The sequence below is a fragment of the Oncorhynchus keta genome, chromosome 23 (assembly GCF_023373465.1).
Source record: "Oncorhynchus keta strain PuntledgeMale-10-30-2019 chromosome 23, Oket_V2, whole genome shotgun sequence".
Classification (NCBI taxonomy): Eukaryota; Metazoa; Chordata; class Actinopteri; order Salmoniformes; family Salmonidae; genus Oncorhynchus; species Oncorhynchus keta.
Window position 1 is genome coordinate 7,320,617 of NC_068443.1, and position 15,219 is coordinate 7,335,835.

The window sequence follows — 15,219 nt, forward strand, 5'->3', positions numbered from 1 at the left end:
TGGGTCTACCTCCACTGTACCCGCACCCTACCATAACCCTGTCTGTACATTGTGCCCTGAATCTATTCTTCCACGCCCAGAAATCTGCTAATTTTATTCTCTGTCCCCAACGCACTAGACGACCAGTTTTGATAGCCTTTAGCTGTACCCTTATCCTACTCCTCCTCTGTTCCCCTGGTGATGTAGAGGTTAACCCAGGCCCTGCGTGTCCCCAGGCACTCTCATTTGTTGACTTCTGTAACCCGAAAAAGCCTTGGTTTCATGCATGTTAACATCAGAAGCCTCCTTCCTAAGTTTGTTTTGCTCACTGCTTTAGCACACTCCGCCAACCCTGATGTCCTTTCCATGTCTGAATCCTGGCTTAGGAAGGCCACCAAAAATTCTGAGATTTCCAAACCCTAAATCCGTAAACATGGGCACCCTCATAGATATTATCCTGACCAACTTGCTCTCCAAATACACCTCTGCTGTATTCAATCAGAATCTCCGCGATCACTGCCTCATTGCCTGCATCCTCTATGGGTCCACGGTCAAACGACCACCCCGCATCACTGTCAAACGCTCCCTAAAACACTTCTGGGAGCAGGCCTTTCTAATCGACCTAGCCCGGGTATCCTGGAAGGATATTGACCTCATCCCTTCAGTCGAGTATGCCTGGTCGTTCTTTAAAAGTAATTTCCTCACCATCTTAAATAAGTATGACAAAAGTATTACAAAAGAAACGTAGAACTAAGAGCAGATATAGCCCTTGGTTCACTCCAGACCTGACTACCCTCGACCAGCACAAAAACATCCTGTGGCGGAACGCACTAGCATCGAATAGTCCCTGCAATATGCAACTTTTCAGGGAAGTCAGGAACCAATACATACAGTCAGTCAGAAAAGCTGAGGCTAGCTTTTTCAAACAGAAAATGCCTCCTGTAGCTCTAACTCCAAAAGGTTTTGGGACACTATAAAGTCCATGGAGAATAAGAGCACCTCCTCCCAGCTGCCCACTGCACTGAGGCTAGGTAACACTGTCACCACCGATAAATCCACAATAATCGAGAATTTCAATAAGCATTTCTCTACGGCTGGCCATGCTTTCCTCCTGGCTACCCCTACCCCGGTCAACAGCACTGTGCAGCCGTCTTCATTGACCTGGCCAAGGCTTTCGACTGTCAATCACCGTATTCTTATCGGCAGACTCAACAGCCTTGGTTTCTCAAATGACTGCCTCGCCTGGTTCACCAACTACTTGTGTCAAATCGGAGGGCCTGTTGTCTGGACCTTTGGCAGTCTCTTTGGGGGTTCCAGAGGGTTCAGTTCTCGTGCCGACTCTTTTCTATGTATATATCAACAATGTCGCTCTTGCGACATGATTCCCTGATCCACCTCTACGCAGATGACACCATTCTGTATACATCTAGCCCTTCTTTGGGCAATGTGTATTTGTGAGGGGTATTCGTTAGAATAATGTCCAGTAGTGTTGATTTGTTAGGTGCTTTGGGTTTTGGTCTTGAAGGGGCATTAATTAATTGTGTAAGATTCAGAGAGTTACACAGTTATTTAAAAGAGTCCGATACAGATGTAAGCATGTCCCAGTTCAAATCTACCTAAAATAATGAATTCAGAGTCATTTAGCTTGTGCAGGATATCAGAAAGAGAATTAAGTGCGTCTCACGAAGCCGGTCTGTAGCAGCTGTTATTGTGTTACTTTTTTATATATATATATATCTTTTTTTACATTAGTTGGCAAATATTTCCTCAACTCTTCTTGTACGGCACTGTTGGTTAAGGGCTTGAATTTTTTTATTTACCCTTTATTTAACTTACATTTACAATGACAGCCTACTGGTAAACAGTGGGTTTAACTGCCTTGTTGAGGGGCAGAATAACAGATTTCTACCTTGTCAGGTCGGGGATTTGATGCAGCCACCTGTTGGTTACTGGCCCAACGCTCTAACCACTAGGCTACCTGTTGGTTACTGGCCCAACGCTCTAACCACTAGGCTACCTGCTGGTTACTGGCCCAACGCTCTAACCACTAGGCTACCTGCTGGTTACTGGCCCAACGCTCTAACCACTAGGCTACCTGCTGGTTACTGGCCCAACGCTCTAACCACTAGGCTACCTGCTGGTTACTGGCCCAACGCTCTAACCACTAGGCTACCTGCTGGTTACTGGCCCAACGCTCTAACCACTAGGCTACCTACCACCCCAAAAAAGTAAGTAAACATTACACAGTAAGGTCTACACTTGTTGTATTTGGCGCATGTGACAAATAAAGTTTGATTTGATTTAATGAACACTTAGGGTAGGTGATGATTCAGGGGTACATGTTAGTTTGGAGCCCTGTAATAGTGATGAACACTTAGGGTAGGTGATGTTTCAGGGGTACATGTTAGTTTGGAGCCCTGTAATAGTGATGAACACTTAGGGTAGGTGATGATTCAGGGGTACATGTTAGTCTGGAGCCCTGTAATAGTGATGAACACTTAGGGTAGGTGATGTTTCAGGGGTACATGTTAGTCTGGAGCCCTGTAATAGTGATGAACACTTAGGGTAGGTGATGATTCAGGGGTATATGTTAGTCTGGAGCCCTGTAATAGTGATGAACACTTAGGGTAGGTGATGTTTCAGGGGTACATGTTAGTCTGGAGCCCTGTAATAGTGATGAACACTTAGGGTAGGTGATGATTCAGGGGTACATGTTAGTCTGGAGCCCTGTAATGGTGATTAATAGGGTAGGTGATAATTCAGCACAATATGATAGACTGGACTCCTGTAATAGTAATGAACACTTAGGGTAGGTGCTGATTTAAGGAAACACATATGACAGGCTCTAAGTCGTTAGCTTAGTTTTTATAACATATAAGGGCCAAATGGCAATTCCACCACTTTTCAACCTCATATTCATTATCTCCAGCACAATACCAGTGTCTGTTTCTATGACCTGTAGTTAAAAAGTGCTCTGTGACATCACAGGGTAGGATTAAATGTAAAACGTAGGGGTTTTAATGTTGTTTTAAAAAAAAATGTATTTTATAATTGACCCTCTTTTTCTCCCCAATTTTGTGAGAACCAATTGCGATCCTGTCTCATTGCTATAACTCCCCAATGTGCTCGGGAGAGGTGAAGGTTGAGTTGTGCATACTCTGAACAAGACCACCAAGCCACGCTGCTTATTAACACATGCTTGCTTAACCTGGAAGCCAGCTGCACCAATGTACTGAGAGGAAAAAACCGAGGTCAGCTTGCAGGCGTCCGGCCCACCACAAGGAGTCACTAGAGCACAATGAGCCAATTAAAGCCCCTCGGCCAAACCATCCGCCAACCAGGAAAAACGCTGGGCCAATTGTTCACCGCACTATGGGACTCTCAGTCACGGTCGGTTGGGACACAGCTTGGGATCGCACCCCAGACTGTATTGACATTTCTATACGGCGATGCAGTGCCTGAGACCGCTTCACCATTCGGGAAGGCACAAGCAGTGATTTTTCTTTTTTTGTATCCAGAAGGATGGAATTTCCTTGCTCCCCACATCATTGTGAGTCTCATAGTGTTTAAAAATCACTGTTTTTAAACATGTTTAAACTTTTGATGATGTCATTACTTTATGCCATAGGAACAGTTATAGTGGTGAGTTGTATCTCCAGAGGAACAGTTATAGTGGTGAGTTGTATCTCCAGAGGAACAGTTATAGTGGTGAGTTGTATCTCCAGACAGAGGAACAGTTATAGTGGTGAGTTGTATCTCCAGACAGAGGAACAGTTATAGTGGTGAGTTGTATCTCCAGAAGAACAGTTATAGTGGTGAGTTGTATCTCCAGACAGAGGAACAGTTATAGTGGTGAGTTGTATCTCCAGAGGAACAGTTATAGTGGTGAGTTGTATCTCCAGACAGAGGAACAGTTATAGTGGTGAGTTGTATCTCCAGACAGAGGAACAGTTATAGTGGTGAGTTGTATCTCCAGAGGAACAGTTATAGTGGTGAGTTGTATCTCCAGACAGAGGAACAGTTATAGTGGTGAGTTGTATCTCCAGACAGAGGAACAGTTATAGTGGTGAGTTGTATCTCCAGACAGAGGAACAGTTATAGTGGTGAGTTGTATCTCCAGACAGAGGAACAGTTATAGTGGTGAGTTGTATCTCCAGACAGAGGAACAGTTATAGTGGTGAGTTGTATTTCCAGAAGAACAGTTATAGTGGTGAGTTGTATCTCCAGAGGAACAGTTATAGTGGTGAGTTGTATCTCCAGAGGAACAGTTATAGTGGTGAGTTGTATCTCCAGAGGAACAGTTATAGTGGTGAGTTGTATTTCCAGATAGAGGAACAGTTATAGTGGTGAGTTGTATCTCCAGACAGAGGAACAGTTATAGTGGTGAGTTGTATCTCCAGACAGAGGAACAGTTATAGTGGTGAGTTCTATTTCCAGAGGAACAGTTATAGTGGTGAGTTGTATTTCCAGAGGAACAGTTATAGTGGTGAGTTGTATCTCCAGACAGAGGAACAGTTATAGTGGTGAGTTGTATCTCCAGACAGAGGAACAGTTATAGTGGTGAGTTGTATCTCCAGAGGAACAGTTATAGTGGTGAGTTGTATCTCCAGAGGAACAGTTATAGTGGTGAGTTGTATTTCCAGAGGAACAGTTATAGTGGTGAGTTGTATCTCCAGTGTTGGTTTTACATGTTGTGTTTTAAACATGAGCTGATTAACAAAAAGAGGAGGACCATGTCTCGACCGGTCACTGGAACAGAAATGGTTTAGAAACACTGTACTGTACTGCCAATGTTATGTGTCGTGCAGTGATGTGGGCTGGTGTACAGACAGAGTGCCAGAGACAGACATACAGACAGATCTAACTACCCAGGAAGCTGTACTTTTCCCCTGGTTGGAAGCTCCCCAGACACCAGACCCAACAGGAAGTAATGACTTCCTCCCGTTCATCCACATCTGCAGGATTAACAGCTTCGGTAGGATTAACAGCTTCGGCAGGATTAACAGCTTCGGCAGGATTAACAGCTTCGGCAGGATTAACAGCTTCGGTAGGATTAACAGCTTCGGCAGGATTAACAGCTTCGGCAGGATTAACAGCTTCGGCAGGATTAACAGCTTCGGCAGGATTAACAGCTTCGGCAGGATTAACAGCTTCGGCAGGATTAACAGCTTCGGCAGGATTAACAGCTTCAGCAGGGTATCCTGATATCCAGTCTACTCCTGTGTTCGTTTTGGCTGGAAGAAACCAACAGTCCAACAGACGTCAGTTAGCTGTTATAGAGAAAGTCTATGTTCATCCCAAATGGTACCCTATTCCTAGTCCCTACAGTATGTAGTGTACATGCGGAATCGTGCGACGTTCGTCTCGTAGTATTGTTCTTGGTTCCAGACATACCAGTCTTTCACTGTTTACAGAGGAGACACAGCCAACAGGCAGCAGCCTCCCAGCTAGTGTCATGTGGCTGATGAAATGAATAGAGGAGATATACGCAGACAGCCTTGGCTGAAAGGTCAAAGCCGAGCTACTCGTTCAAAGGGGGGTGTCTGTGGTGTTCACTAGATTCAGCACATCCAACATCCAACACTGCAGACATACTCTCTGAGTAGAGCTGGGCTTTTGAAGACAAGCTTTTCTTTTCAATCTGAACTGAGCCTGTCTTCACACACCTAATCATGCGTTGGTGGGAAAACAGTTCCTAAAAACATTAGAAAAGTAGAACAGTCAAACAACTTTGAAATATGAGAGCATGTTCATTCCCAAACGGGCGTAACCAATGAATACGATGAGAGATGGTTTCTTAGTAATTGGAAGATTTCAAACATTTTATTCAGATTTTGCTTAAAGGAAAGGTTCACCCCATTTTGAATGTTATACTGTTTTTTTTGTGCATCTCTGAGTGATGTTCTACCGATTCCCTGGCTCATTTCATGTTTTCATGTGTATCTGAATTATTGGCGTTCAAGCAAGCAAGAATCCGTCCGGAATTACGTAACACTGTGATAAAGTCTCTCTAACAGTTTGTAGTGGTACAGACTCAGTACATTGGTTATCAGTCAACCGGGCTTGAGGAGGAGAAAGAGAGCTGTTCTGCAGTGAGGGTGGAGGAGACGAGAGTGAGGGGAGGAAACCGGGCTTGAGGAGGAGAAAGAGAGCTGTTCTGCAGTAAGGGTGGAGGAGACGAGAGTGAGGGGAGGAAACTGGGCTTGAGGTCAACAGAGGAGAGAGGAGAAACAGAGCTGTTCTGTGGTGAGGAAACAGGGCTGCGTTTACACAGGCAGCCCAATTCGTATCTTTTTTTCTTCTTCACAAATTGGTGTTTTGACCAATCAGATCAACTCAGAAAAATATATTTGATGTGAAAAGATCTGATGTGATTGGTCAAAAATAAAAATTAGCGGAAAAAGTAACAGAATTGTGCTGCCTGTGTAAACGCAGCCATAGACAGAGGGGTGTCTCATCCTATCTGTAGGGGCTCTGGGAGAGAAGTGGTGAAACTCTCAGACACGATTTTTAATAAACAGAGAGACAGAGAGGGTAGCAGGCCTACCTGCAGACGATTCCAACATGCAGTAGTTTGTTCCATATCATAAAGACAGGGTTCCAAAGGACACCCTATTCCATATTTAGTCCACTACTGTTGATCAGGACCCATAGGGCTCTGATCAAAACATAGTGCACTATTTAGGGAATAACTTGTAATTTCAGGTGGAGAAAAAGCCATTTAGACACAGAATACCATGGAATAAAGACAGCCAAGGAGAATGGAAACACGCACCGGTGCCAGAACAGAACATAAAACATTTCAAATCAATATTAATACCAATTATTAGGTCACTGCTATCTTTATTTCATACACAAAGGTAAGAAATGTGACACAGTCAGTTTTTGATGTCTTGAGTTTTTGCCAACCCCCCCAGACACCACACATACATGTAAATGTATGTCGAAGTGCTTGCTTCATACTGTGCGTCTCAAGGCCTGTGCATCGCAGGCTTTCATGTGGAATTCCCCTCCTGTTTGTCTGGCGTGTTTTCCCTTGGAAATAGCCCCCTCTTCAGGGCGAGCTCTGACCGTGTCCACCACTGATTGACATCTCTTCACCATGTCAGGGCTCCTGAGGAAGAGAAAAACACCGCATTTAATCTGCAGTATGTACAACCCATGGTCAATGGTCATTTCAATTAATGATGTCAAATGTTCGGCTAAATGATGCATCAACAGCATCTCCCCAGAAGGTTTGGGGCAGTGGTGTAAAGCACTTACACTTTTTCTCAATCGCTAAAACACTCAAATCCATTGGCTGAACAAAGTTCTCCGTTGCCTGGACTCATTTAGCTAATTATGCAGTCTGTTGTCAATACCTTAAACCACTTCACATGGTAAAACACAATTTGCAGATCTCACTTAGACTTTTCAGCAAAACTCTAAACACATTCTCATTCTCAAAACACATTCTGTACTCTAATGCACATGTCATCCATACTGGTAAACACAAGTGGCAACAATCAAATACAAATAGAGAACAAATGTCATTGATTGAACACAACCACTCAAAATGGATTTAACCTGTTGCAAATGATGCGACACAACCAATATAAGCCAGTTCAGAGAGCAAACAGGTTGTTGAAGGTGGGAAGGAGAAAGTCTGAGAATGGATACTATAGTACAGTGCATTGTAGGCTGTACAATGGATGAATTGTATGGCCCTGAACATTGTGCTTTCCATTTAACAGTACTGACTGCTCAATAGATTTTGACTGGTTGCAGGTTCATATCAACAAAGAACAAGAATTACAGTATCACAGAGACAAAGGACAAGTTTGTTAGAGGGTACATTTACTGTAAAAATAGGGGTACAAGGAGGAGGAAGAACAAAAAACAAAATTGCAAAGAGCAAAGCAAGAGTAGTAATTTCTGATAAATTTTGAGCTACTATGATAGAACATGTTTTCGTTCATCAAAAGACAATGACGGAAAAATATGAATATTTTTTTAGATTAAAAAAGTACTTCTCCCTGAGAATTGTTTGTTTTGAACAATGTGTTTTCTATTTTTCGGTGTATTGTTTACTGACTGCTTGAGATTGTATATCATTTTGATCACTTTGTTTATGATTGAAACTGTTTTGAGGCGAATGTTTCATTTAGCGAGAGGAGTCAGAGGTTATGTAAATAGTGCTTGAAGATGAGGTTTTGTGTTTAATGTTTTCAGGAAATGGAGCAAGGGTTCAGAAATTGTGTTTTAGCAATTGAGAAAAACTGTAAGTAAAAGTACTTTAAAGTACTACTTAAGTCGTTTTATGGGGTATCTGTACTTTACTTTACTATTTATATTTTTACTTTTACTTTTACTTTACTACATTCCTAAAGAAAATATTGCACTTACATTTACATTTAAGTCATTTAGCAGACGCTCTTATCCAGAGCGACTTACAAATTGGTGCATACACCTTATGACATCCAGTGGAACAGCCACTTTTTACTCCATACATTTTCCCTGACAACCCAAAGTACTCATTACATTTTGAATGCTTAATAACAGAACAGGAAAATTGTGAAATTAAGAACACGTGGTCATCCCTACTGCAAATGTTCTGGCGGACTCACTAAACACAAATGCATCTTTTGTAAATAATGTCTGAGTGTTGGAGTGTGCCCCTGGCTATCCGTACATTTGTAAAACAAGAAAATGGTGCCGTCTGCTTTGCTTAATAACATAAGCCATTTGAAATGATTTATGATTTTACTTTTACTTTAATTTTACTTTTGATACTTAAGTATATTTAAAACCAAATACTTTTATACAAGTAGTATTTTCACTGGGTGACTTTCACTTTTACTTGAGTAACTTTCTGTTAAGGTATCTATACTTTTACTCAAGTATGACACTTGGGTACTATTAACATCACTGGTTTGGGATCGATTCCATTTCAATTCAGTAAATTCTGAGAATTTCAGTTACAACCTGAAACGACTGAAAATAAATGGAATTGACCTCAACCCTAGTCCACAGTGAAGCCGACGTATAGCACAATATAGCACAATGTATGGCACAATATCGCACAATATTTAAAAAAAAAATATATATATATATATATATATATATATATATATATATATTGGATTTTCCATTCCATAGAGGTATTTCTGTACTGTTCAGTCTTAATGTAGTGATGGATATTTAAGCGATAAGGCCCAAGGGGGTGTGGTATATGGCCAATATACAGCAAAGGGCTGTTCCCCTGCACGGCACAACACAGAGTGCCTGGACACAGCCCTTAGCCGTGGTATATTTGCCCAATGCCCAAACCCCTGAGGTGCCTTATTGCTATTATAAACTGGTTACCAATGTAATTTGAGCATTAAAATAACTGTTTTGTCATACCCGTGGTATAAGGTCTGATATACCACGGCTGTCACCCAATCAGCATTCAGGTCTTGAACCACCCAGTTTATACTTTAGAATAGATGAAGTGAAGGAGGATTAACTCATGAGTTAGCTATGTGTCCTTGGGTTATCATGACTCATTCAGCCTTGCTACTGTAGCTGGATGAGCCGTGGAAAAAAGTTGTGCCTATCAGTGGAGGCTGATGGGAGGAGCCATAGGAGGACAGGCTCATTGTAATGGCTGGAATGGAATTAATGGAATGGAATCAAACTCATCAAACATATAGAAACCACATAACAGGAGAGAAGAGGAGAGAACTAGAGAGAAGAGGAGAGAACAGGAGACAAATTGAGAATAGAGGAGAAAGGGGGGAGAACTGGAGAGAAGAGTAGAGAACAGGAGAGAACAGGAGAGGAGAGAAGCGGAGAGAACAGGAGAGAACAGGAGAGGAGAGAAGCGGAGAGAACAGGAGAGAACAGGAGAGAAGATGAGAGAAGGGGAGAGAAGGGAGAGAACAGGAGTGAAGAGGAGAGAACAGGAGGAAAATTGAGAAAAGAGGAGAAAGGGGGGAGAACTGGAGAGAACAGGAGAGAACAGGAGAGAAGATGAGAGAAGGGAGAGAACAGGAGAGAACAGGAGGAAAATTGAGAAAAGAGGAGAAAGGGGGGAGAACTGGAGAGAAGAGTAGAGAACAGGAGAGAACAGGAGAGGAGAAAAGCGGAGAGAACAGGAGAGAACAGGAGAGAAGATGAGAGAAGAGAAGAGGAGAGAACAAGAGAGAACAGGAGAGAACAGGGCTCTGTTCTAGGCCCTCTCCTATTCTCGCTATACACCAAGTCACTTGGCTCTGTCATAACCTCACATGGTCTCTCCTATCATTGCTATGCAGACGACACACAATTAATCTTCTCCTTTCCCCCTTCTGATGACCAGGTGGCGAATCGCATCTCTGCATGTCTGGCAGACATATCAGTGTGGATGACGGATCACCACCTCAAGCTGAACCTCGGCAAGACGGAGCTGCTCTTCCTCCCGGGGAAGGACTGCCCGTTCCATGATCTCGCCATCACGGTTGACAACTCCATTGTGTCCTCCTCCCAGAGCGCTAAGAACCTTGGCGTGATCCTGGACAACACCCTGTCGTTCTCCACTAACATCAAGGCGGTGGCCCGTTCCTGTAGGTTCATGCTCTACAACATCCGCAGAGTACGACCCTGCCTCACACAGGAAGCGGCGCAGGTCCTAATCCAGGCACTTGTCATCTCCCGTCTGGATTACTGCAACTCGCTGTTGGCTGGGCTCCCTGCCTGTGCCATTAAACCCCTACAACTCATCCAGAACGCCGCAGCCCGTCTGGTGTTCAACCTTCCCAAGTTCTCTCACGTCACCCCGCTCCTCCGCTCTCTCCACTGGCTTCCAGTTGAAGCTCGCATCCGCTACAAGACCATGGTGCTTGCCTACGGAGCTGTGAGGGGAACGGCACCTCAGTACCTCCAGGCTCTGATCAGGCCCTACACCCAAACAAGGGCACTGCGTTCATCCACCTCTGGCCTGCTCGCCTCCCTACCACTGAGGAAGTACAGTTCCCACTCAGCCCAGTCAAAACTGTTCGCTGCTCTGGCCCCCAATGGTGGAACAAACTCCCTCACGACCCCTTGACAGCGGAGTCAATCACCACCTTCCGGAGACACCTGAAACCCCACCTCTTTAAGGAATACCTAGGATAGGATAAGTAATCCTTCTCACCCCCCCTAAAAGATTTAGATGCACTATTGTAAAGTGGCTGTTCCACTGGATGTCATAAGGTGAATGCACCAATTTGTAAGTCGCTCTGGATAAGAGCGTCTGCTAAATGACTTAAATGTAAATGTAGAAGAGGAGATAAGAGGAGAGAAGAGGAGAGAACAGGAGAAAGCAGGACAGAAATAGGAGAGAAGAGGATAAAACAGCAGGGAAGAATAGAGAAGACATAATAGAGAAGAAAATCAATGGAATTACTTATATTTTCACTGTAGCCTTTTTCAACTGATAATAGTCTAAACAGACTGCGTTTTCAGAATACACCAAATATACGGTCATAAAATTAAATCACAATTGCGTAGTTACAAGTGATTTACCATAAACGATATCTGCACAGAATTAATATACTTCTACGATATTTCAAAGCCTATTTTGAAAGCTTTAACATGAAGTCACAGGCCTTTTCTCTCTGGGAGGAGTTCGCTATAGCCCCCACAGGCGTTCTCTCTATGGGAGTGGTTCGCTTTAGTCCCGCGGGCCTTGGCTCTCGCCATGTTTGAACGATGTCTAGAAGTGCTCATGTTTATGGGAACATTTGAAATATAACAAGCTAACGTTTTGGTTTGCCTCACTCTGCTCTGGCATCTGTCCAAAGGCTTGATAATTAAAACCAGATTTTGCTTGGCCCAATTCACAGAAATTAGGCACAAGCCAGAAAAAACAATATTGCAGTTACACATATTCTGCACAAGAGGGAGGTATTTCACACAAACGGGAACATCCTCTCTATAATTTGTCCTTTTTCTCAATTGTGAGGTAAAACTTTTGAGACTTCTATAACTTCAATTAATTGAAATGGCAAGAATGATTTAATTAGTGATGTTTGATTGTTGTCAAATAGATCACTATCTTCACAAATGTGACCTCTGTGAATGACACAAAGTCTGCCTGCCAAATTGCAAACTTTTCCCTATATAGTGCACTAATTTGGACTACAGCACAATGGCCCTGGTCAAAAATAGTGCACTAAAAAGGGAATAGGGTGCCATTTTTGACGTATTCAAAACTTTAAATCAAATCAAAGTCTATTGGTTGCGAACATAGACTTTCATAACTTATTACAGGTGTGCGAAATGCTTGTGTTTCTAGCTCTAGCACTGCAGTAAATGCCTAGATAAATGCATGTGTTTGTAGCTCTAACAGTGCAGTAATACCTAGCTAAATGCTTGTGTTTCTAGCTCTAACAGTGCAGTAATACCTAGCTAAATGCTTGTGTTTCTAGCTCTAGCAGTGCAGTAATACCTAGCTAAATGATTGTGTTTCTAGCTCTAACAGTGCAGTAATACCTAGCTAAATGCTTGTGTTTCTAGCTCTAGCAGTGCAGTAATACCTAGCTACATGATTGTGTTTCTAGCTCTAACAGTGCAGTAATACCTAGCTAAATGCTTGTGTTTCTAGCTCTAGCAGTGCAGTAATACCTAGCTACATGATTGTGTTTCTAGCTCTAACAGTGCAGTAATACCTAGCTAAATGCTTGTGTTTCTAGCTCTAGCAGTGCAGTAATACCTAGCTAAATGCTTCTGTTTCTACTAGCTCTACAGTAATACCTAGCTAAATGCTTCTGTTTCTACTAGCTCTAGCAGTGCAGTAATACCCAGCTAAATGCTTCTGTTTCTACTAGCTCTAGCAGTGCAGTAATACCTAGCTAAATGTGTCTGTTTCTACTAGCTCTAGCACTGCAGTAATACCTAGCTAATGCTTGTGTTTCTAGCTCTAACAGTGCAGTAATACCTAGCTAAATGCTTCTGTTTCTACTAGCTTTAACAGTGCAGTAATACCTAGCTAAATGCTTCTGTTTCTACTAGCTCTAGCAGTGCAGTAACACCTCGCTAAATTCTTGTGTTTCTAATGCTAACGGTGCAGTAATACCTAGCTAAATTCTTGTGTTTCTAATGCTAACGGTGCAGTAATACCTAGCTAAATGCTTGTGTTTTCAATGCTAACTGTGCAGTAATACCTTGCTAAATGCTTGTGTTTCTAATGTTAACGGTGCAGTAATACCTAGTAATAATAAATATAAAAACAATACACACATAATCTAGAAGAAAAAAAAACAAATTATCAAAATGAGCAATGTATATATACCGTGGCAAGAAAAAGTATGTGAACCCTTTGGAATTGCCTGGATTTATGCATAAATTGGTCATCAAATTTGGTTTTAACTTAATCAAAAATAGACAAACATATTGTGCTTAAACTAAGAACACACAAATGATTGCATTTTTCTTGTCTATATTGAAGATATCATTTAAACATTCACAGTGTAGGTTGGAAAAAGTATGTGGTGGCCTCCCAGGTGGCGCAGTGGTTAAGGGCTGTGCCACCAGAGACTCTGAGGTCTGTGGGGCGATGCACAATTGGCCTAGCATCGTCCGGGTTAGGGAGGGTTTGGCCGGTAGGGATATCCTTGTCTCATCGCGTACCAGCGACTCCTGTAGCGGGCCGGGCGCAGTGCGTGCTAACCAAGGTTGCCAGGTGCATGGTGTTTCCTCCGACACATTGGTGCGGCTGGCTTCCGGGTTGGATGCGCGCTGTGTTAAGAAGCAGTGCGGCTTGGTTGGGTTGTGTATCGGAGGACGCATGACTATCAACCTTCGTCTCTCTCGAGCCTGTACAGGACTTGTAGCGATGAGACAAGATAGTAGCTACTAACAAACAATTGGGGAGAAAACGGGGTAAAATTCACACAAAAAAACAACAACAAAAAATGTATGTGAACCCCAAAGGATAATGAGTTAGTGTCACGGTTCATGAATCCACTGCCTCTCTCTTTCTCTTTCTCTCTCTCTCTCTCTCTCTCTCTCTCGTGTTTGTGTGGGCGTGGTTCCCAATCTCGGCCTGATTGTCTGCGCCAGCTGGAACCACTTATCTTCCCTTTATATGTTCTGTAACCAGTGTTTCTTGTTGTCAGATCGTTGTTACTTCCCTGAGGTTGTGTCGTGTGTCTGTGCTCTTCTCTCGCCGCCCTTGTGTGGATTATCTGCTGTGCTCCTTCCTACCCATCCGGACACACTCCCTGGATTTCTCAGCACGCTATCATTGGAAGATGCGCCCTAGTCCCTGGGTCGGATTCCGTCTGAGTACAGTCTGTCTGTCCTGTTGCTGTTGTAAACTATATTCATTAAACCATCGTTGCTTGCATCTTGCATCCGCCTCTGTGTTGTCACAGAACGATCTGACCAGACCATGGATGCAGCGAGTTCAACGAGTCTGACCGAATTCATTTCCCGCAGTATCACGAGAATGGATCAACAAGAGGAGAACATCTCCAACACAGGTCGGGCAGTACAAGCCCTTGCGACGCAGGTAGCCCAGCTGATCCAACAATTACAACATCTGAGGGGTTCCGCTGCGCCACCTACACCGGCAGTTCAACCCGCCCCGCCAGAGCCGGGATTCCCAGCTAGAGCCACGGCTACCGACACCAGAGGGTTATTCAGGTGATCCTGACTATTGCAGAGCCTTTCTTACGAGATGTTCCATGCATTTCTCGTTGCAGCCACGGACCTTCAACCGTGAACAGTCTAAGGTAGCATTCGTACTCACACTGCTATCAGGCAAAGCGGCTCTTTGGGGAACGGTGTGGGCGAACCAGGACCCATGCTGCACCTCTTTCCAGACACTCTCCGAGGAGATGAGAAGGGTCTTCGATCGGGCCGTGGCGGGTAGGGGAGGCGGCCAGACTACTCGCTGACCTTCGCCAAGGAGACCGTTCAGTATCGGAATACTCCATCCAATTCCGCACTCTGGCCGCAGAGTGTCAGTGGAACGAGGAGGCGCAGTGGGACATGTTCCTGCATGGGCTGGAGGACCGGATCCAGAAGGAGATTTATGTTCTGGACCTTCCCAGGAGTTTAAACGGACTAGTGGAACTATTTTGAGGGTCGACGCCGTCTGAGTCTGGCCGCCGAGCATGCCCTAACAGACCGTATAACGACACGGAGGGCGGGCAGGCCAGCGGCGGGAACACGGCCAGTTCAGCCTCCGCTCACGAACCCATGCAGCTGGGAGAGCTCGCCTCTCCCGGGAAGAGAGGGAGAGGCGGTTTTATC

The 15,219-nt window shown here is 43.9% G+C and overlaps 1 protein-coding gene across 34 annotated transcripts in view; it reads right to left on the reverse strand.

Annotated features, from left to right (window-relative positions):
- Nucleotides 1–5,769: 5,769 nt before the first annotated feature.
- The window catches only part of LOC127910927 (uncharacterized), a 60,648-nt gene continuing 51,198 nt past the window's right edge, over nt 5,770–15,219 (reverse strand). For 27 of the 34 annotated variants that reach the window (XM_052476136.1, XM_052476118.1, XM_052476121.1 and 24 more), the window contains one exon: nt 5,770–7,093. In XM_052476136.1, the coding sequence (XP_052332096.1) occupies nt 6,937–7,093 (157 nt within the window). In that variant the 3' untranslated portion in view covers nt 5,770–6,936. The remainder of the gene's footprint in view (nt 7,094–15,219) is intronic. The other 7 variants (XM_052476139.1, XM_052476105.1, XM_052476126.1 and 4 more) reach the window with 2 other exon arrangements.